Source organism: Oncorhynchus masou, chromosome 13, assembly GCF_036934945.1.
Source record: "Oncorhynchus masou masou isolate Uvic2021 chromosome 13, UVic_Omas_1.1, whole genome shotgun sequence".
Taxonomy (NCBI): domain Eukaryota; kingdom Metazoa; phylum Chordata; class Actinopteri; order Salmoniformes; family Salmonidae; genus Oncorhynchus; species Oncorhynchus masou.
The window spans coordinates 88,516,827-88,537,771 of NC_088224.1; the positions used below are offsets into that span (position 1 = coordinate 88,516,827).

The 20,945-nt window shown below is 44.8% G+C and overlaps 1 protein-coding gene across 2 annotated transcripts in view; it reads right to left on the minus strand.

The window, feature by feature from the left end:
• LOC135553181 (GMP synthase [glutamine-hydrolyzing]-like) overlaps nucleotides 1–10,689 on the minus strand; it is a 36,480-nt gene extending 25,791 nt beyond the window's left edge. Inside the window, exons 1-9 of one of the 2 annotated variants that reach the window (XM_064985350.1) lie at nucleotides 10,455–10,689; nucleotides 8,660–8,835; nucleotides 7,851–7,965; nucleotides 7,562–7,659; nucleotides 2,059–2,162; nucleotides 1,640–1,833; nucleotides 1,173–1,338; nucleotides 742–893; nucleotides 250–423 (exon numbers count right to left, since the gene is read on the minus strand). In XM_064985350.1, coding sequence (XP_064841422.1) covers nucleotides 250–423; nucleotides 742–893; nucleotides 1,173–1,338; nucleotides 1,640–1,833; nucleotides 2,059–2,162; nucleotides 7,562–7,659; nucleotides 7,851–7,965; nucleotides 8,660–8,835; nucleotides 10,455–10,481 — 1,206 coding nt within the window. In that variant the 5' untranslated portion in view covers nucleotides 10,482–10,689. The remainder of the gene's footprint in view (nucleotides 1–249; nucleotides 424–741; nucleotides 894–1,172; nucleotides 1,339–1,639; nucleotides 1,834–2,058; nucleotides 2,163–7,561; nucleotides 7,660–7,850; nucleotides 7,966–8,659; nucleotides 8,836–10,454) is intronic. The other variant, XM_064985349.1, reaches the window with a different exon arrangement.
• Nucleotides 10,690–20,945: the final 10,256 nt, after the last annotated feature.

The window sequence follows — 20,945 nt, forward strand, 5'->3', positions numbered from 1 at the left end:
TTGTTGAACAAGACATTGCCTGTATATTTTTGTTGTTGAACAAGTCATTGCCTGTATATTTTTGTTGTTGAACAAGTCATTGCCTGTATAGATTTTTTTTTTTTACATGACTTGACCTGTTCAACTTGGGACTCGACTTGAGACTTGGACCTTGTGACTTGAATAGTGATTTGGTACCACCTCTGGCTCAGACAGCTCTGATACATGCTTTCAAGGTTGTGTTTGAAGTTTTTTTCAGTGTGTGTGTACCTCGTCTCTGAGCTTGCGGATGAGTTCTGTGTCGTTGTGGTGTGTTTTGATGACCTCTGCCTTGCCGCTGGCGAGGTGAGAAGCACTCTCTATGAGGTCTGGCCTCAGGGTGCCCTGGGCTAGGAACACCTCCTCCGGCTTCAGGTTCATCTCCCCTATCACCTCATTGGCCACCTACAGACGCCAATCACACACACAGGAAGTCAATTCAATAGTCTTTTTTTTAGGCGGACAGACAGAAAGGGACTCGCAGACAGACTCTCAGAAAGACAGACAGACAACAGACTAGGACTAAGATAAAGTTCAGGACAGGTTATGATTCCATGTGGAATCTTTTCGAAAATGAACAGATTGATGGTACCAGCTCCGTTGCTAACTAGCATAGCTGGTCCATTGTTCCAAAGAGTTATAGGATATTAGAATTCTCTCATCTTAAACCTTGTCATCTTTAACCTAGATGACAAACAGGCATGACACACTCATAGACAGTACCTTGACGAAGGTGTCTCCAATGATCTTCCTCTTCTCCTCAGGGTTGGTCGTCATGTTGAGGGTCTTGCTGATGCGTTTCCGTGGCGTCCGGTCCTCGTCGGATATGGGCAGGGTCGTTGTGCCATTATAGAAGGTGTGTGCTGCGTTCACCACTGGAGAGAGAGGGAATTAAAGTTAGTGATATTTTTTTTCATATACACAGCCGGGCACGTGTATGCTACATTCGAGTCCATTCTGGACAGGTGCAGCACACCAGCGTAACTTTACCTATCACTTTTAAGGTTGACCCCCAGCGTGGCTTGACCTCTCACCTTTTGAGGATGACCCCCCCCAGCTTGGCTTGACCTCTCACCTTTTGAGGATGACCCCCCCCAGCTTGGCTTGACCTCTCACCTTTTGAGGATGATGCCCAGCTTGGCTTGACCCCTCACCTTTGAGGTTGATGCCCAGTTTGGTGAGGGCCTCCTCAACGCTCTGGCTCTCCCTCTTCCTCATAAAGCCATTGTCGATGTGCACCGCGATGACCTGCTCCTGGTTCAGAGCTTTGTTCAGCAGTGCCGTACACACCGTGGAGTCCACCCCACCACTCAGCAGAACCTGGGAACAACATTGGACCAGACATGCCAATCAACACAACGCCAGGACTAGAAAAACATTCTTTCATCTCCATCCCTCCCCCTCCTCCCTTTTTTCTCTCTAGAGAGGGACAACCTACTTTCTGGGAGCAGAGGAAGTCGATCACATTGTTTCAGCAGAGAAAACAGTGTAATTTCACTGTCTAATTGCGTGTTTAATAGCTCAGGTTAACTTACTTTGCCCTCCCAATGTCTCCATGTTCTATACTATGAGGCTCATGTACACCCACATACTGCATCTAACCGTACTATAGATTCCTCACCAGTACTTTGGACTTGCCAACTTTCTCCTGAATCTCTGTGATGCAGGACTGCTGGCGGTTCTGGACAGTGAAGTTGGAGGTGCAGCCGGCAATCTCAAACAGGAAGTTACGTAATATCTCTGTTCCCCGCTCCGTCAGGTCCACTTCCGGGTGAAACTGGGTCCCATACAGTTTCTTCTGCTCATTGGCAATACCTGTCAGAGAACAACAGGGGGGGCAGTGGTGAGATGTGGGTGATCAAAGACGAGGCGAATGAAGGGAGGGAAGAAGAGGATGGTGAGGGAAGAAGAGGATGGAATGCAAACTGTCTTCATGATCATATTGTGTAATTGACTGAACTTAGGGAAGTATGGCAGGAGACTAAATTAGTCTAAAATATAATTTCTTCCAGGCCAAAGACCCTTTCCCAGAATGCTTACCCGCAATGATGCTCCCTGACTGGGCCACCACCTTGAAGTCATCGGCCACCTTGTCCACACTGTCCCCATGAGTCAACAGCACCAGCTCCTCCTTCTTAAGGCCCCTGACAACATCAAGTCACACACAGGATCAAAGGTCAGACAGGAAGTACATTCACACACACAGGCATAATGAAACCTAAAATAACTCCACCCATATCTGGAACCAGAGGGAACAAAGCAGCAGCCACATTGTGCTCGTGTCAAACTGTGTGTGAATACCGACTCGCTCGCCGGCCGCTATTCTCTGGACTGTGCGGTGGTGGCAAGTTTCCTTTTCCTTCACCATAGTAGGAGGAAGATTCTTTGGGGGAGGAACGGGTACAGCTGTGACACGGCTGTACCCGTTCAGCTATATCCAAACAGCAACTAATCTTTAGCCAGATAGCCATCATGCTAGCTCGCTTTTGTGGTTTTACTTCAACAAGAAAAGTGTTTTACTGGCTACACCAAGCTATCTTTTCTAATGTTTTTTTCGGAAATGGTAACCGGCCATCACACCGAGTGCCACCGTCGAGAGAACCCACTAATCGCGAGCTATCTGACTAGCCTACTACGCTAGTTTTTTTCTGACAGCTAAAAACATAGCATCCCAGCTATGGCGACAAAACCATCTCCCACTCCAAATGAGGAGAAGATGCCGGCACAAATCTGCTCCTGTGGAAACACGATATCGGCCAAGGACAACCACTCGTTCTGCTCCGCTTGCCTTGGGCTGCAACATGCCAGGGAAGCGTTAGCCTCCCCCAGCTCCTGTCCACTTCACTGTGAAAAGTCTCCGTTGCAAGCTGGCACGCCAAGCTAGCCTGAGTCAACAGGACCCTAACATGGGTGCTCGTGTCCACAATGGCTCAGAAGCGATGGATATCCCCACTGGGAATCCTGGAGCGGCGGCTAGCGCAAGCTGGGGCGACCAGCTCCACGCCATTGCCCCGCTGTTGGAGGACTCCAGCAACGACCTCGCGGCTTCCTTGCCAGGCTTCCTGATTGGAGGTGAAAACTACTCCATGAGGTTCTCCTTTGAAATCGTTGGATGGAGACAAAGACTCCTTCATCCCCTCCAGCCAGGCCACCAAGCCTCCTGCCAGGGAATCCAAAACTGGAGACGCAAGACGGGGTCCATCCCTACCAGCTCCCGGTGTGGACCTGCAGGATGTGTGCAAGCGTGCTGTACACAAACTGGTGATTCCCTGGCCCAATGCAGTAGCAGAGACCACCACGTCCCGCTACCAAGGTAAGAGACTACCCAAAGCCAAACGGGCGGCAAGGCAATTACTACCAGTCTTCACAGAATGCCTAGAGGTTACCCGTACCTACAGCACACCTTTCTCCTCCAAGAACCCTGTCCAATGGGTGTTGGACTGTGCTGACATGGAAGGGATTGGGCTTGCCCATATGCCTCCCATCGAACCCCTGGTGGCTTCCCATCTACACCCCAACCAGAAGTCCTCCATGACCTCGACTGGCCCCACCTAACCATGTATGAGTGCTTCCAGACCTCCGTGACAGAGAAGGTCTACAGGTTGGTCGCCACAGCAGTGAAGGCTCTCAGCACCGCCTCCATGCTCTCGGCATACCAAGCTGAGCTACAGGATGAGAGAACGGTCACAACAGTGCCGGGTCTGTGGCGGGTCTGCATTGCCACAGATCTCAACCTGGGTTTGCTTAAAGCCGCCATCCAGGTGTCAGGAAGAGTGATGGGGCTCATGATATCCCAGGAGAGGGTGCGATGGCTCAATATATCCACAGTGTCTGACAGATAAAAGATGAAGATCCTGGGTTCTCCAGTAGACCCTAAAGGCCGTCGAGATGATACAGAAACCCTTGGACCTAGACTTGGAGCGTCGGTACCCGCTCGACTATAGCCTCGCCGATGTTAATGGGGGCCTGGTCGGCCCGCCTTTACATATAGTCCACGATCAGCTCCTTTGTCTTGCTCACATTGAGGGAGAGGTCTCTGACCTCCTCCCTATAGGAGGCGGTCTCATCGTTGTCGGTGATCAGACCTACCACCGTTGTGTCGTCAGCAAACTTAATGATGGTGTTGGATTCGTGCTTGGCCACAAAGTCGTGGGTGAACAGGGAGTGCAGGATGGGACTAAGCACACACCCCTGAGAGGGCCCAGTGATCAACGTGGCAGATGTGTTGTTGCCTACCCTTACCACCTGGGGGCAGCCCATCAGGAAGTTCAGGATCCAGTTGCAGAGGGAGGTGTTTCGTCCCAGTGTCCTTAGTTAGTGATGAGTTTTTGTGGGAACTATGGTGTTGAACACAGATGTGGGAAAGTGAAGTGCGATTGAGATTACGTCATCTGTGAATCTGTTGGGGCGGTATGCAAATTGGGGCGGGTCTAGGGTTTCCGGGACAATGGTGTTAATATAAGTCATGAACAGCCTTTCAAAGCACTTCATGTGAGTGCTATGGGGCGGTAGTCATTTAGGCAGGTTACCTTTGCTTTTTTGGAAACAGGGACTATGGTGGTCAGCTTGAAACATGTAGGTATTACAGACTCGGTCAGTGAGAGGTTGAAAATGTCAGTTGAGACACTTGCCAGTTGGTCCGCGCATGCTCCGAGTACACATCCTGGAAATCCATCTGGCCACGCGGCCAGATGGATGTTGACCTGTTTCAAAGGAATTGCTCACATAGCGTTATCACACAGTCGTCCAGAACAGCTGGTGATCTCATGCATGCTTCTGTGTTTCTTGCCTTGAAGAGAGCATAAAAGGCATTTAGCTAGTCTGGTAGGCTCACGTCACTGGGCTGCTCGCTAGCTGGGTCTTCCTTTGTAATCTGTAATAACTTGCAAGCCCTGCTACTTCCGACGAGCGTCAGAGCTGGTGAAGTAGGATTCAATCTTAGTCCTGTATTGACGCTTTGCCTATTTAATGGTTGGTCTGAGGGCATAACAGGATTTCTTATAAGCGTCTGGATTCGTGTCCCGCTCCTTGAAAGCGGAAGCTCTAGCCTTTAGCTTGGTGCGGATGTTGCCTGTAATCCATGGCTTCTGGTTGGGATATGTACGCACGGTCACTGTGGAGACAACTTCATCGATGCACTTATTGATGAAGCTGGTGACTGAGGTGGTATACTCAATGCCATTGGATGAATCCTGGAACATATTCCAGTCGGTGCTAGCAAAACAGTCCTGTAGGTAGCGTAGCATCAGTGTCATCTGACTACTTCCGTATTGAGCGAGTCACTGGTACATCATGCTTTAGTTTTTGTTTGTAAGCAGGAGTATAGAATTATGGTCAGATTTGCCAAATGGAGGGAGTGAGGGAGAGCTTTGTATGAGTCTGTGTCTGGAATAAAGGTGGTCAAGAGTTTTTTTCCCTCTGGATGCACATGTGACATGCTGGTAGAAATGAGGTTGAACTGATTTAAGTTTGCCTGCATTAACTTTTTATGGCTGCAGGGGCAGTATTGAGTAGCTTGGATGAAAAGGTGCCCATTGTAAACGGCCAGCTCCTCAGTGTCAGTTGCTAATATATGCATAGTATTATTAGTATTGGATAGAAAACACTCTAAAGTTTCCAAAACAGTCAAAATATTGTCTGTGAGTACAACAGAACTGATATTGCAGGCAAAACCCTGAGGAAAAACAAAACAGGAAGTGGCTTCTATTTTGAAAACTCCATAGCGTCCCTTTGCTGGATTTAAAGGGATATGTGTCAAGTCTTCAGACATAGTTTCAGGTTTTTATTTTGAAAAATGAGCCCGAATGATAACATCACGTCAAGTGGTCACATGAGTTTCTCACGCAATAGAATTTGGACAGCTATTGTTTTTCCCTCTCCTACTGTGAAAGACATTTGCGGTTGATATATTATCGATTATATATTTTAAAAACAACCTGAGGATTGATTATAAAAAACGTTGAGGGGGCATTATGGAAACTATTTAGAATTTGTCTGCGTTGTCGTGACCCCTCTTTCCTGTGGATTTCTGAACATAGCGCGACAAACAAACTGAGTTATTTTGGATATAAAAATTATCTTTATGGAACAAAAGGAACATTTGTTGTGTAACTGGGAGTCTCGTGAGTGAAAACATCCGAAGATCAAAGGTAAACGATTAATTTGATTGCTTTTCTGATTTTCCTGACCAAGCTTCCTGATGCTAAGTGTACTTAATGTTTTGTCGTGCGATCGATAAACTTACAAACGCTTGGATTGCTTTCGCTGTAAAGCATAATTTCAAAATCTGACACGACAGGTGGATTAACAAAAGGCTAAACTGTGTTTTCCTATATCGCACTTGTGATTTCATGAATATAAATATTTTTAGTAATATTTATTGAATTTAGCGCTATGCTATTCGGCGGTTGTTGATGACACTTATCCTGATAGGGGGATTGCAGCCATAACAAGTTAAAGTCCCCGGCCACTAGGAGCGCCACTTCTGGATGAGCATTTTCTTGTTTGCTTATGGCCTTATACAGCTCGGTCTTAGGTTTGGGTGCGACCCACGAGGGCAGAACAGTGAGTGGGGACCCGATCTCCATTTTACACACAAACAGCCTGAAACTCCTTGGGGTGTCCCTAGCATTAAAGTCTTCTCTCCCATTTCTGGAGGGTCGTCATGTTCCTAGTCATAACAGACAATACCACTGTTGTGGCTTACATAAACAGACAAGGGGGACTGCAATCCCTTCACTTACACACACTGATTGAATATGTGGAGCAGTTTGCATCTCCAGTCACTGAGACCTACTCATGTACCGGGGAGTAGTGAATCTGGGGGCAGATTTACTCTCCAGGGGGAACCCTCTATATGAGGAGTGGAAGCTCCACCCAGAGGTAGCCAATCAGGTTTGGATGCACTACGGCACCCCAGCAGTAGAGCTTTATGCATCGATGGAGAATAAACACTGTTCCTGAGGGATCGAGACGCACCGATAGGATTGGACGCATTAGCGCACGAGTGGCCACACACCCTCCTGTATGAGGGCTCATTGTGTGGTGTATTGCACAGGGCAGTCGGTCGTCAGGATAAGCTTGTCTGGCAATACGGGAGTCAGATTATCCCACAAGGGAAATACCGAAACTGATACTTGAAAGAGAACTTTAGGTTACGACCGTAACCTCGGTTCTCTGAGAGCACGAGTGAGGTATTTCACCAGACCACCAACCGTGCACGAGCAACGAAAAGGCGTTGCTTTTTATTTAATGACTCAGAGACGCTGCGTCAGACCTTTTTAATAGGGTAGGAGGGGTGCCCCTCCCCGACGCACAAGTCTCGTAGTGTAATAAAGGTTTTTGACTAATACATCAGGGGCGTATCTCATAAGAGAAATACCGAAACGAATACTTGAAAGAGAACTGAAGTATGTGACTGTTGGAATTTTGATCTAGTTCACATCAAACACATGGCTCTGGAACAAACCAATCAAAAACACCTGTTTTTGCTCTTCTAACCATTAACCTGGTTATGGTGAAACCACTCTTTCTGCCAACCCACCTGAAGAGAGAACAGGTGTTGTCCAGTCCGATGTTGAACACTCCATCCTCTCTCACACTCTTCCTGTGTACTGTTCCTCCAAAAACCTTATTCATCATCTGTGGAGAGGACAATTGATCATTAGCCTCTTATATCTGCATTTTATACTGATTGAAAGACCTCCTTTCGTTTGTATGTGATGTGTACATAAGAACGTGATTCTTAGTGGGTTTTATCCAATTGATCGGTCTTAGGCTAAGGTTTTCTGGGGGGAGGTTTCTTGCGTGTGTATTTCTCAGGGCCCTCCTACCTGCATTCCATAGCAGATACCCAGGACAGGCTTTCCAATGGTGAATATGGCAGGGTCAAACCAGGGGGCATCCTCAGCGTACACAGAGTTCGGACCACCAGAAATGATGATCGCCCTGGAGACGGAGAAAATGGGGAGGAAAGTTAAAAAAAAAAAAAAAAGATAAGAGGATATATATTCAAAGGCAAAAGACAAACAATCAATGTCATCATACACAACAACAGAGTAGTCATTTCATACTAATAGCAGGGACATGGACAGAGTATACAGCGGTTTGAAAACCCCACCGCTCTCTAGTGTGCCCATAGTTTAGACATTCTCTATTGTCTGTTCATACTGAAGCATTCCAAAAAGGTGTGTGTGTGTGCGCATCTATTCTGTAGGGGTGGAGAGATGATTTCGGAAACTGTAATGGAAAAATAGTGTCCCCTAAAAAAGCCCTCCCCGCAGAGATGGGGACCTCTCCTAAACAGTAGAATATGCCGTGTAAACACACACACTCCCTCCCTCCTAGGTCAGATAATACAGTAACATTTCATATATTTACAAAGACCTGCTTAGTCTAGCCACTGGTTTGTGTTCCTTTTGTATAGGGCTCCAGGCTCACACACTGGCTGCCCTGGCAACTATGTTCCTTCACAGACGATGGATAGAATCAGTGTCAATGGGAATTATCAGTGTCACTGTTCTGACAGGTTCTCTCTACCTACAGTAGATATGCATGTTCTTGTTTATTTCAAAATGTTTGGTCCAGTTTCATTGACTTGTAAATGCCACCCAGGTGCAAGTGTGATGTCAGTCAGTCTCACCTGAAGCCTTGTTCTCTGATGGCGAAGGCTGGTGTCTCTAGTGGGAGGATCTCTGAGCGGACAAACAGCTCTCTGACCCGCCTGTCAATCACCTTGCCGTACTGAGCCCCGGCGTCCAGGATGACCACCGCCCCCTCACATGAACCATTCTGAGGCTCAACGCTGCTGATGTCCAGCTGGGGGAGAAAGAACACACATCCACACACACTGTCCTGACCACGTACGAACACTCAATCAGGATAACCACAGGCCTACGTGTGGAATAGACTTCAACCATGTTGTTTTTAATGAAGATACAATAGTCTATATTCCAAACACAATGGTTGAACCAACAGGTGTTCAAAAAGCGTTACAAAACATTAAATTAATTCAGAGACAGACAAAACCATTTGCGATGGTGAATGGCCTCACTTCGCTAACCTCACTGTGAGAAACGGGATTCATTAAGGCCAGAACATAATTTGAGACATGTGAACACAATTTGAGTACCGAGAAGAGGACACGCAGAATCACGAGTCACACAGAAGCTAGGGGCCTGAGCATGGTCCAGTAGGGACCAGCTTTCGTAAACTGTTCAGTCAAGTAGGGGCTTTAACCTGCCTTTTGAGATTTCTAGTGACCAGATAGATGCTTCAAGCCATGATTTACAGGCCAGTGGACGTTACTCTAGGATAGACATATCATAAGTTGTTTTGCAGTTAAATCTATATGCCCGCCCCTTATGCATGATTTATGTAGACAGCCATTGATTCATTGATATGGCAGTCAAGTGTTATCAAGAGAGATAGTGATTTTAAGACCGTCACTATGGTTACAAGCTTAATATTCCTATCAAAACTACATTTCTCATTCAATAGATTGGGGCATTAGATATGTGCAAAAAAAAAAGGATGCACTGCTCTAGTAGTAAATTGTGAAATTGAGTACCGTGTCCCCACGTGGTTTCTGACACTCCGCACTTCCGTCAATGAAAAACAACAGGCATTCGTTCGTGTATCAAGCACTGCAAGTGACACCATTAAAGCCCTAAAACTGCGAACCACACATTGCATATGAAACCGCGTCGACATTGGATGTGGAGTTGTTATACTGGGCCTGATTTCATGGAGAAAAGTAAAATGGAGTACTTATGGATATAAAAAACACAATACGATGGTTGGCCTATGCTGCAGCTGGCACAACTGTGTGGTGGGTGGACAGACTGGAGACCGGGCGCTAGCTGGCTAGTCATAGTTAGCTAGCCACCAACCCGATTGTTTCTGTTAAATAACCAAAAGACAATATGCATGCTCGTAACACAATCTCGCACTGTTGCTACGAAGTTGAAATATATAAAGTCCACGATAATCTGTAACTACACTGCTAGCTATTATGCTAGTGAGCTAACAATATCGGGCTATTGCTAACGTTAGTTGGCTAACTACAGTAGTCGATATCCAGCTGTGCGGCTGCAGCTAGCTAAGCTACATTTACACGCGGCTTCTGCTAGCAATGTCTACACCATGAAAGATGCAATAGTGGCATAAAAGTTAAATTCATTATCTGCCGGAGGTTTATAAAAACTCTCAAAAACATACATTTAAAAGACGAGGCAACAGGCATGAAGACATGCATATCCGACGGGGTGCACGCACGCCGCAAGTTTGCTGAAAACACGACATAGGCCGTAGCTAACCGGGGACTCCCAGCGTCCATGTCCCGCAGCCGACAACCACCGATAGACAGCCGATACACATTGAATGAGAAACGGGATATGTTGCTTCTTTCGCGGCACATAGGCCGTTGTTGAACTGACCTTGGTATCTCCGTTGCACAGAGCCATGGATGAGTGTAGCAGAATGAACTCTCCTCCTCGGTCTTCCAGATAGCACGCAACAGAGAGAGAGAGACTAGTGGTTGCTCGCTGAGTTGTTGCGCCGACCGCTGACGAAAATGTGTGCTAACTAGCGCTTCCGTAGCTACAATACTCACTGGCTGGATGGCTTTCTATGACCGTGCACTGTCCGACCACTTCGCTCAAAGACTGTCGCTGTCCCCTCCCCTCTTGAAGAGTAGGGAGTACTAGTGACTGTCTGCGTGGGAATAAGGGCTTCTAGGGAGGAGTTACTCCTGGATAATTCAGTGGAAAAGTTGTATTATGGAAAAGCTGCTGCAGTTTACAAGGGGAATAATTCGCCCTGTCTAATGATCTATATCACGTGAATAATGTAAATAGTATGTAATTGCTAGCGGACTAAACACCATTCCATGGGGAAAGACGTATCTGGGGATAATTTTGGATCCCTCTGTGGGTGAAGTGTAACAGGAGCTATGAGGGGGAAATCCAGACAACGGTATGTCTGGATCATGGGTTCAGCTTCGACGAGTGGAACAGAGTGTTTTTATATTCACTGTGTGTTAACATGGTACACTGCATGTAATAGGCACATATGAAGAAGAGTATTCTGACGTTCTGAAAGGAACTGTTAAGTTCTCTGCTGTTGGGGTAGATGAAAAATGGACGTGTGAACTTTACTGACTTTATTGTCCCCATGGGGAAATGTTGTTGCGGTGTCGTGTATACGTTTAAAGTGGTGTTTAAATGCAAAACAAACCTGACAATACAACTTTCATAATGGTTACACACCAGTAAAAAGAGACTAGCCCGCTGGCCTTACTGGGTCGATAGGAACATCAGCCCGAGCTATTTAGGACAGATATCACACCTGGCACAAATTATTGTCTAGTTGTGTTTTTCCGAGGGGGGGGGGGGGGGGGGCTTGGTCTAAAATTATTTTGTGAGCCTTGTGACCTTAAATATCTCATCCAGGCCTGTCTGTTTGACTCCAAGTACCTTGCTTGCTGTGGTGATAATCCCTCTCAGCATATTTCTCTGGCTGACAGTGGCATTGCCAAACCAACATGTAATACAAAAAGTTCAAATACTCTCAATGAAAGATTTGTAAAACAGAGTCAGTATAGTACAATTAACATGAACGGATCCCAGCTTGTTGAGAAAGTACAGTCTCTGTTGACTCTTTATGTAGATCAGGTCTGTACATTTACTCCACTGAAGCTTATTGTCCAAGAGGACACCCAGGTATTTGTATTCCTCTACAATCTCTATGTGCTGACCTCTGATAGATGTTGCAGAGGTAGGTGTTGTACACTTCCTGAAATCTATGCACATCTCTTTGGTCTTGTTGTTATTGAGGACCAAGTGTGATTCATCACACCACTCTACAAAGTGTCTTCTGCAAAGTTAAGGTGTTTGTCAGGTTTGGAACTAGTACAACTATTAGTGTGCAGGAGTGGGCCCTAAAACACATCCCCGAGGAGAGCTGTGACCGCTGGCTCAGGAAGTCCCAACAGTCACAAAACCAGCCCTCCATCTAAAAAGAAGTCCCAAATGAGTCTCTGTGCCAGAATGTAAGGCTGGATTGTGTTGAAGGCAGAAGAAAAAGTCAACAAACAAAACCTTGACATTGACAAAACCCTGAACCTTTGTTGAAGCTCTGTGTTGTGTACCTTCAGTTAAGTTACACCTGAGGAGGGCAGAGGAGAGGACTCTCACAGCAACGAGACAGAGTGCCACGACTGGAACTAAAGGATTCACCTGTTGTGCTGCAGGGTCCTGTTTCACCCTTTCAGTTTCGTACGGAACATGCTGGCTTGTTCATGTGGGATTATTATCATTATTTTAACGATGAATCAAATTTGTATATAGCCTCTCGACTGTATATAGACTCTCTACTGTATATAGCCTCACTACTGTATATAGCCTCTCGACTGTATATAGACTCTCTACTGTATATAGTCTCTCTACTGTATATAGCCTCTCTACTGTATATAGCCTCTCTACTGTATATAGACTCTCTACTGTATATAGCCTCTCTACTGTATATAGCCTCTCTACTGTATATAGTCACTCTACTGTATAAAGCCTCTCTACTGTATATAGCCTCACTACTGTATATAACCACTCTACTGTATATAGTCTCTCTACTGTATATAGCCACCCTACTGTATATAGCCACCCTACTATATATAGACTCTCTACTGTATATAGCCTCACTACTGTATATAACCACTCTACTGTATAAAGCCTCTCTACTGTATATAACCACTCTACTGTATAAAGCCTCTCTACTGTATATAACCTCTCTACTGTATATAGTCTCTCTACTGTATATAGTCTCCCTACTGTATATAGCCTCTCTACTGTATATAGCCTCACTACTGTATATATCCTCTCTACTGTATATAGCCTCTCTACTGTATATAGTCTCTCTACTGTATATAGTCTCCCTACTGTATATAGCCTCTCTACTGTATATAGCCTCTCTACTGTATATAGCCTCACTACTGTATATAGCCTATCTACTCTATATAGCCTCTCTACTGTATATAGTCTCTCTACTGTATATAGCCTCACTACTGTATATAGCCTCTCTACTGTATATAGCCTCTCTACTGTATATAGCCTCTCTACTGTATATAGACTCTCTACTGTATATAGTCTCTCTACTGTATATAGCCACCCTACTGTATATAGTCTCTCTACTGTATATAGTCTCTCTACTGTATATAGCCTCTCTACTGTATATAGATTCTCGACTGTATATAGACTCTCTACTGTATTTAGTCTCTCTACTGTATATAGTCTCCCTACTGTATATAGCCTCTCTACTGTATATAGACTCTCTACTGTATATAGTCTCTCTACTGTATATAGCCACCCTACTGTATATAACCTCTCTACTGTATAAAGCCTATCTACTGTATATAGCCTCTCTACTGTATATAGCCTCTCTACTGTATATAGCCTCACAACTGTATATAGTCTCTCTACTGTATATAGCCTCTCTACTGTATATAGCCTCTCTACTGTATATAGCCTCTCTACTGTATATAGCCTCACTACTGTATATAGCCTCTCTACTGTATATAGCCTCTCTACTGTATATAGCCTCTCTACTGTATATAGCCTCACTACTGTATATATCCTCTCTACTGTATATAGCCTCTCTACTGTATATAGCCTCACTACTGTATATAGCCTCTACTGTATATAGCCTCTCTACTGTATATTGCCTCACTACTGTATATAACCTCACTACTGTATACAGCCTCTCTACTGTATATAGCCTCACTACTGTATATAGCCTCCCTACTGTATATAGACTCCCTACTGTATATGGCCTCACTACTGTATATAGTCTCTCTACTGTATATAGCCTCACAACTGTATATAGCCACCCTACTGTATATAGTCTCTCTACTGTATATAGCCTCACTACTGTATATAACCTCTCTACTGTATATAGCCTCACTACTGTATATAACCTCTCTACTGTATATAGCCTCACTACTGTATATAGCCTCTCTACTGTATATAGCCTCTCTACTGTATATAGCCTCACAACTGTATATAGTCTCTCTACTGTATATAGCCACCCTACTGTATGTAGTCTCTCTACTGTATATAGCCTCACTACTGTATATAACCTCTCTACTGTATAAAGCCTCTCGACTGTATATAGCCTCTCTACTGTATATAGACTCTCTACTGTATATAGTCTCTCTACTGTATATAGCCACCCTACTGTATGTAGTCTCTCTACTGTATATAGCCTCACTACTGTATATAACCTCTCTACTGTATAAAGCCTATCTACTGTATATAGCCTCTCTACTGTATATAGCCTCTCTACTGTATATAGCCTCACAACTGTATATAGTCTCTCTACTGTATATATCCTCTCTACTGTATATAGCCTCTCTACTGTATATAGCCTCTCTACTGTATATAGCCTCTCTACTGTATATAGCCTCACTACTGTATATAGCCTCTCTACTGTATATAGCCTCTCTACTGTATATAGCCTCACTACTGTATATAGCCTCTCTACTGTATTTAGCCTCACTACTGTATATAGCCTCACTACTGTATATAACCTCACTACTGTATACAGCCTCTCTACTGTATATAGCCTCACTACTGTATATTGCCTCACTACTGTATATAGCCTCCCTACTGTATATAGCCTCCCTACTGTATATAGCCTCACTACTGTATATAGCCACCCTACTGTATATAGTCTCTCTACTGTATATAGCCTCACTACTGTATATAACCTCTCTACTGTATATAGCCTCACTACTGTATATAACATCTCTACTGTATATAGCCTCACTACTGTATATAGCCTCTCTACTGTATATAGCCTCTCTACTGTATATAGCCTCACTACTGTATATAGCCTCTCTACTGTATATAGCCTCACTACTGTATATAGCCTCACTACTGTATATAGCCTCTCTACTGTATATAGCCTCACTACTGTATATAGCCTCTCTACTGTATATAGCCTCTCTACTGTATATAGCCTCACTACTGTATATAGCCTCTCTACTGTATATAGCCTCACTACTGTATATAGCCTCTCTACTGTGTAGCCTCTCTACTGTATATAGCCTCACTACTGTATATAGCCTCACTACTGTATATAGCCTCTCTACTGTATATAACCTCTCTACTGTTATAGCCTCACTACAGTATATAGCCTCTCTACTGTATATAGCCTCTCTACTGTATATAACCTCTCTGCTGTTATAGCCTCACAACTGTATATAGCCTCTCTACTGTATATAGTCTCTCTACTGTTCTATTGTATATAGCCTCTCTACTGTATATAGCCTCACTACTGTATATAGCCTCTCTACTGTATATAGCCTCTCTACTGTATATAGCCTCATTACTGTATATAGCCTCACTACTGTATATAGCCTCACTACTGTATATAGCCTCTATATTGTATATAGCCTCTACTGTATATAGCCTCTCTACTGTATATAGCCTCACTACTGTATATAGCCTCTCTACTGTATATAGCCTCACTACTGTATATAGTCTCTCTACTGTATATGGCCTCTCTACTGTATAGAGCCTCTCTACTGTCTAAAGCCTCACTACTGTATATAGCCTCTCTACTGTATATAGCCTCTCTACTGTATATAGTCTCTCTACTGTATATAGCCTCTCTACTGTATATAGTCTCTCTGTATATAGCCTCTCTGCTGTATATAGTCTCTCTACTGTATATAGCCTCACTACTGTATATTCCCTCTCTACTGTATATAGCCTCTACTGTATATATCCTCACTACTATATATAGCCTCACTACTGTATATAGCCTCTCTACTGTATATAGCCTCACTACTGTATATAGCCTCTCTACTGTATAAAGCCTCTCTACTGTATATAGTCTCTCTACTGTATATAGCCTCACTACTGTATATAACCTCTCTACTTTATATAGCCTCTCTACTGTATATAGCCTCTCTACTGTATATAGCCTCTCTACTGTATATAGCCTCTCTACTTTATATAGCCTCACTACTGTATATAGCCTCTCTACTGTATATATCCTCTCTACTGTATATAGCCTCTCTACTGTATAAAGCCTCTCTACTGTATATAGTCTCTACTGTTTATAGCCTCACTACTGTATATAGCCTCTCTACTGTATATAGCCTCACTACTGTATATAGCCTCTCTACTGTATATAGCCTCTATACTGTATATAGCCTCTCTACTGTATATAGCCACACACCCTCTTCTGTAGCCTGTCAACTATGTGTCTATCTATCCCTGTTCTCTCCTCTCTGCACAGACCATACAAACGCTCCACACCGCGTGGCCGCGGCCACCCTAATCTGGTGGTCCCAGCGCGCACGACCCACGTGGAGTTCCAGGTCTCCGGTAGCCTCTGGAACTGCCGATCTGCGGCCAACAAGGCAGAGTTCATCTCAGCCTATGCCTCCCTCCAGTCCCTCGACTTCTTGGCACTGACGGAAACATGGATCACCACAGACAACACTGCTACTCCTACTGCTCTCTCTTCGTCCGCCCACGTGTTCTCGCACACCCCGAGAGCTTCTGGTCAGTGGGGTGGTGGCACCGGGATCCTCATCTCTCCCAAGTGGTCATTCTCTCTCTCCCCTTACCCATCTGTCTATCGCCTCCTTTGAATTCCATGCTGTCACAGTCACCAGCCCTTTCAAGCTTAACATCCTCATTTATCGCCCTCCAGGTTCCTCGGAGAGTTCATCAATAAGCTTGATGCCTTGATAAGCTCCTTTCCTGAGGACGGCTCACCTCTCACAGTCCTGGGCGACTTTAACCTCCCCACGTCTACCTTTGACTCATTCCTCTCTCCTCCTTCTTTCCACTCCTCTCCTCTTTGACCTCACCCTCTCACCTTCCCCCCTACTCACAAGGCAGGCAATACGCTTCGATCCTCATCTTTACTAGATGCTGTTCTTCCACTAACCTCATTGCAACTCCCCTCCAAGTCTCCGACCACTACCTTGTATCCTTTTCCCTCTCGCCCTCATCCAACACTTCCCACACTGCCCCTACTCGGATGGTATCGCGCCCGTCCCAACCTTCGCTTCTCTCCCCCGCTACTCTCTCCTCTTCCATCCTATCATCTCTTCCCCACTGCTCATACCTTCTCCAACCTATCTCCTGATTCTGCCTCCTCAACCCTCCTCTCTTCCCTTTCTGCATCCTTTGACTCTCTATGTCCCCTATCCTCCAGGCTGGCTATTTGCGAGCTCACAGAACAGTGCTCCGGGCAGCCGAGCGGAAATGGAGGAAAACCCGCCTCCTGCGGACCTGGCATCCTTTCACTCCCTCCTCTCTACATTTTCCTCCTCTGTCTCTGCTGCTAAAGCTCTTCCACTCTAAATTCCAAGCATCTGCCTCTAACCCCAGGAAGCTGCCACCTTCTCCCTCCCATCCTGACAACTCCATTGTTCCCCCCCTCCTCCTGCAGATGACTTCGTCACCATTTTGAAAAGAAGGTCGTGATCCTGGACAAACGACACCGCTGGTTCTGCTAACATCACTGCCCTACCCTGTGCTTCTGACCTCTTCCTCCCCTCTCTCTCCAGATGAAATCTCACTAACAACCTGCCCGCTTGTATCCCCTCCTCTGGATTCCAGACCATTTCCGGAGACCTTCTCCTGTGCCATTACCTCGCTACAACTCATCCCTGACCGCTGGCTACGCCCCTGTCTCTCACCCCCAAGTTCTGAAAAACCTACACTCGATCCCTCCGATGTCAACAACTACAGACCAGTATCCCTTCTTTCCACTTCTTCCAAAACTCTTGAACGTGCCGTCCTTGGCCAGCTCTCCCGCTATCTCTCTCAGAATGACCTTCTTGATCCAAATCAGTCAGGTTTCAAGACTAGTCATTCAACTGAGACCCTTCATCACGGAGGCGCTCCGCACTGCAAAAGCTATCCTTCTAGACCTCGGCCCTTCCACTGTGAACCATCAGATCCTCCTCCACCCTCTCCGAGTTGGGCATCTCTCGGCGCGGCCCACGCTGGATTGCCCTACCTGACAGGTCGCGGAGTCAATCACCAGGTGGCGTGGCGAGAATCTGTCTCCTCGCCACGCGCTCTGTCCCCCAGGGCTCTGTTTAGGCAGCCTCACTGTTCCACTGTGTATAGCACACTACTGTATATAGCTCAACCATTTGAAACTCTATTGCTATACCCTCTACTGTCATATAGCCTCACTACTCACATGCCTCTCCTATCATTGTATATGCAGCCTCTACTGTATATAATCTCTCCTGTATATAGCCTCACTACTGATGACCAGGTGTATATAGCCTCACTACTGCATATGGCAGACTGTATATAGTGTGGATCTACTGTATATACCTCTCTACTGTTAAGCTGAACTCTCACTAGACGGAGCTGTATATCCTCCTCGGGGAAGACTGCTCTTCCTCCCATCACGGTTGACAACTCCATTGTTTCCTCCTCCCAGAGCGCTAAGAACCTTGGCGTGATCCTGGACAACACCCTGTATAACATAGCCTCACTACTGTCCGCATACGCCCCTAGGAAGCGGCGCAGGTCCTAATCCAGGCACTTGTCATCTCCTGTCTGGATTACTGCAACTCGCTACTGGGCTATATTAAACCTCTCTAGAACTGTATTCCCATAGCCTCACTCCGCTCTCTCCACTGGCTATATAGCTACAAGACCATGGTGCTCTACTGTATATAGGCTCTGATCAGGCCCTACACTGTATACCTAGGCCTCTCTACTGTATATCAAAACTGTTCCTCTGGCCCCCCAATGGTGGAACAAACTCCCTCACGTATACCACCTAGACACTGAAACCCCACCTCTTCAAGGAATACTGTATAGGATAAAGCAATCCTTCTCACCCCCCCTTAAATGATTTATGCACTATTGTAGTGGCTCCACTGATACTGAATATAAGTCGCTCTGGATAAGAGCTCTGCTAAATGACTTAAATGTAATGTAAATGTACTGTATATAGCCTCTCTACTGTATATAGCCTCTATACTGTATATAGCCTCTCTACTGTATATCACCTCTCTACTGTTATAGCCTCTCAGTATATAGCTGTATATAGCCTCTCTACTGTATATAACCTCTCTGCTGTTATAGCCTCACTACTGTATATAGCCTCACTACTGTATATAGACTCTCTATTGTATATAGCCTCTCTACTGTATATAGCCTCACTACTCTATATAGCCTCTATATTGTATATAGCCTCTACTGTATATAGCCTCTCTACTGTATATAGCCTCACTATTGTATATAGCATCTCTACTGTATATAGCCTCACTACTGTATATAGTCTCTCTACTGTATATAGTCTCTCTACTGTATATAGCCTCTCTACTGTATAGAGCCTCTCTACTGTATATAGCCTCACTACTGTATATAGCCTCTCTACTGTATATAGCCTCTCTACTGTATATAGCCTCTATATAGCTACTGTATATAGCCTCATACTGTATATAGCCTCTACTACTGTATATAGCCTCTATATGGTATATAGCCTCTCTACTGTATATAGCCTCTCTACTGTATATAGCCTCTCTACTGTATATAGCCTCTACTGTATATAGCCTCTCTACTGTATATAGCCTCTATATAGCTGTATAGCCTAGCCTCTCTATATAGCCTCTACTGTATATAGCCTCTCTACTGTATATAGCCTCTCTACTGTATATAGCCTCTCTACTATGTAGAGCCTCTACTGTTATTATTCACTGTCTTTTTACTGCTGTTATTTTTTTTTTATTTACTTATCTATTGTTATCTACTGTTATCTATTGTTCACCTAATACCTATGTTTTACTTAAAGATTGCACTGTTGGTTAGGGCCTGTAAGTAAGCATTTCACTTATTCTGCTGTTGTATTCGGCACACGTGACAAATAAACTTTGATTTGATTTGATATAGTTGACTGTCAATTCAAGTTTGAGGCCCAGCAATCCACCCCAATCCCTCATCCCCCTTTCTATCTGAAACAGTGACTTCTTGTGTATGGGGTTAGCTAACACAGTGTCACATGCTTTATCCTTGTTTGCCTGTCTGCCTGATGTGGTCACATGACATTAAGCAGTGTCACATGCATGTGGCATATAGGAGCGTGTGGTCATTCATTATCTTAGACACAGAATGGAGACTCACCCTGGTTGACACGATGGATGCTTTATGTGGCATTTACTAATATTACTATGAAAGGGGGCCCCTGGCAACATAGCTCTTGTTTTAGGTAGGATGAGTTGTTAGGAGCAGAGTGATATGGGCCAAAGGACTAACAGTTACCCCTCAAAGGTCTGTTTAAGAAAACAGGGTGCCTCCCATCTGAACACCTCACCTTGCCACTCACTCTTATCATGAAACTATAAGTAACAGATCCATTCACGAACTGACAAATTATATCAGATTTAGAAAAGGTCCTGCATTAATTAAACTGCAGCCTGTATGAAATAAAACTGTTTTCAAACAATCAGTGGAGGGCAGTGGTTTGTTCTGAGGAATTTGTTATTAATGTACCAAAGGATATAGGCTCCATATTGTGAGAGAAATCAGCACCGGGATAAAGGAAAAGCTCTTCAGTAATCTCTCATTCTATTCCTTTACCGACACTGCCCTGTCCCCCAATCCTTCCCTCTATGAGAAAGTGATGCATAAATGTACAATGGTAAACGGGCCAAAAATACTGCTGTGGATAATATTTTACTTGATTAATTATCACAGTATGAGAGAGACAGGAAGAAAACCTATCTGGGGGTTAAATGATCCCAGTGTCAATGGATGTCAGGTTTCTCTTGAAACTGTATTTGTACCAAATGACCACTAGAAGATGAACGTCAGTCAATTTTGAAAAGTGCTGTTCCCCCTTAGAAAAACGAGACTTACCTTTAATTTAATCTTTATTTAACCAGG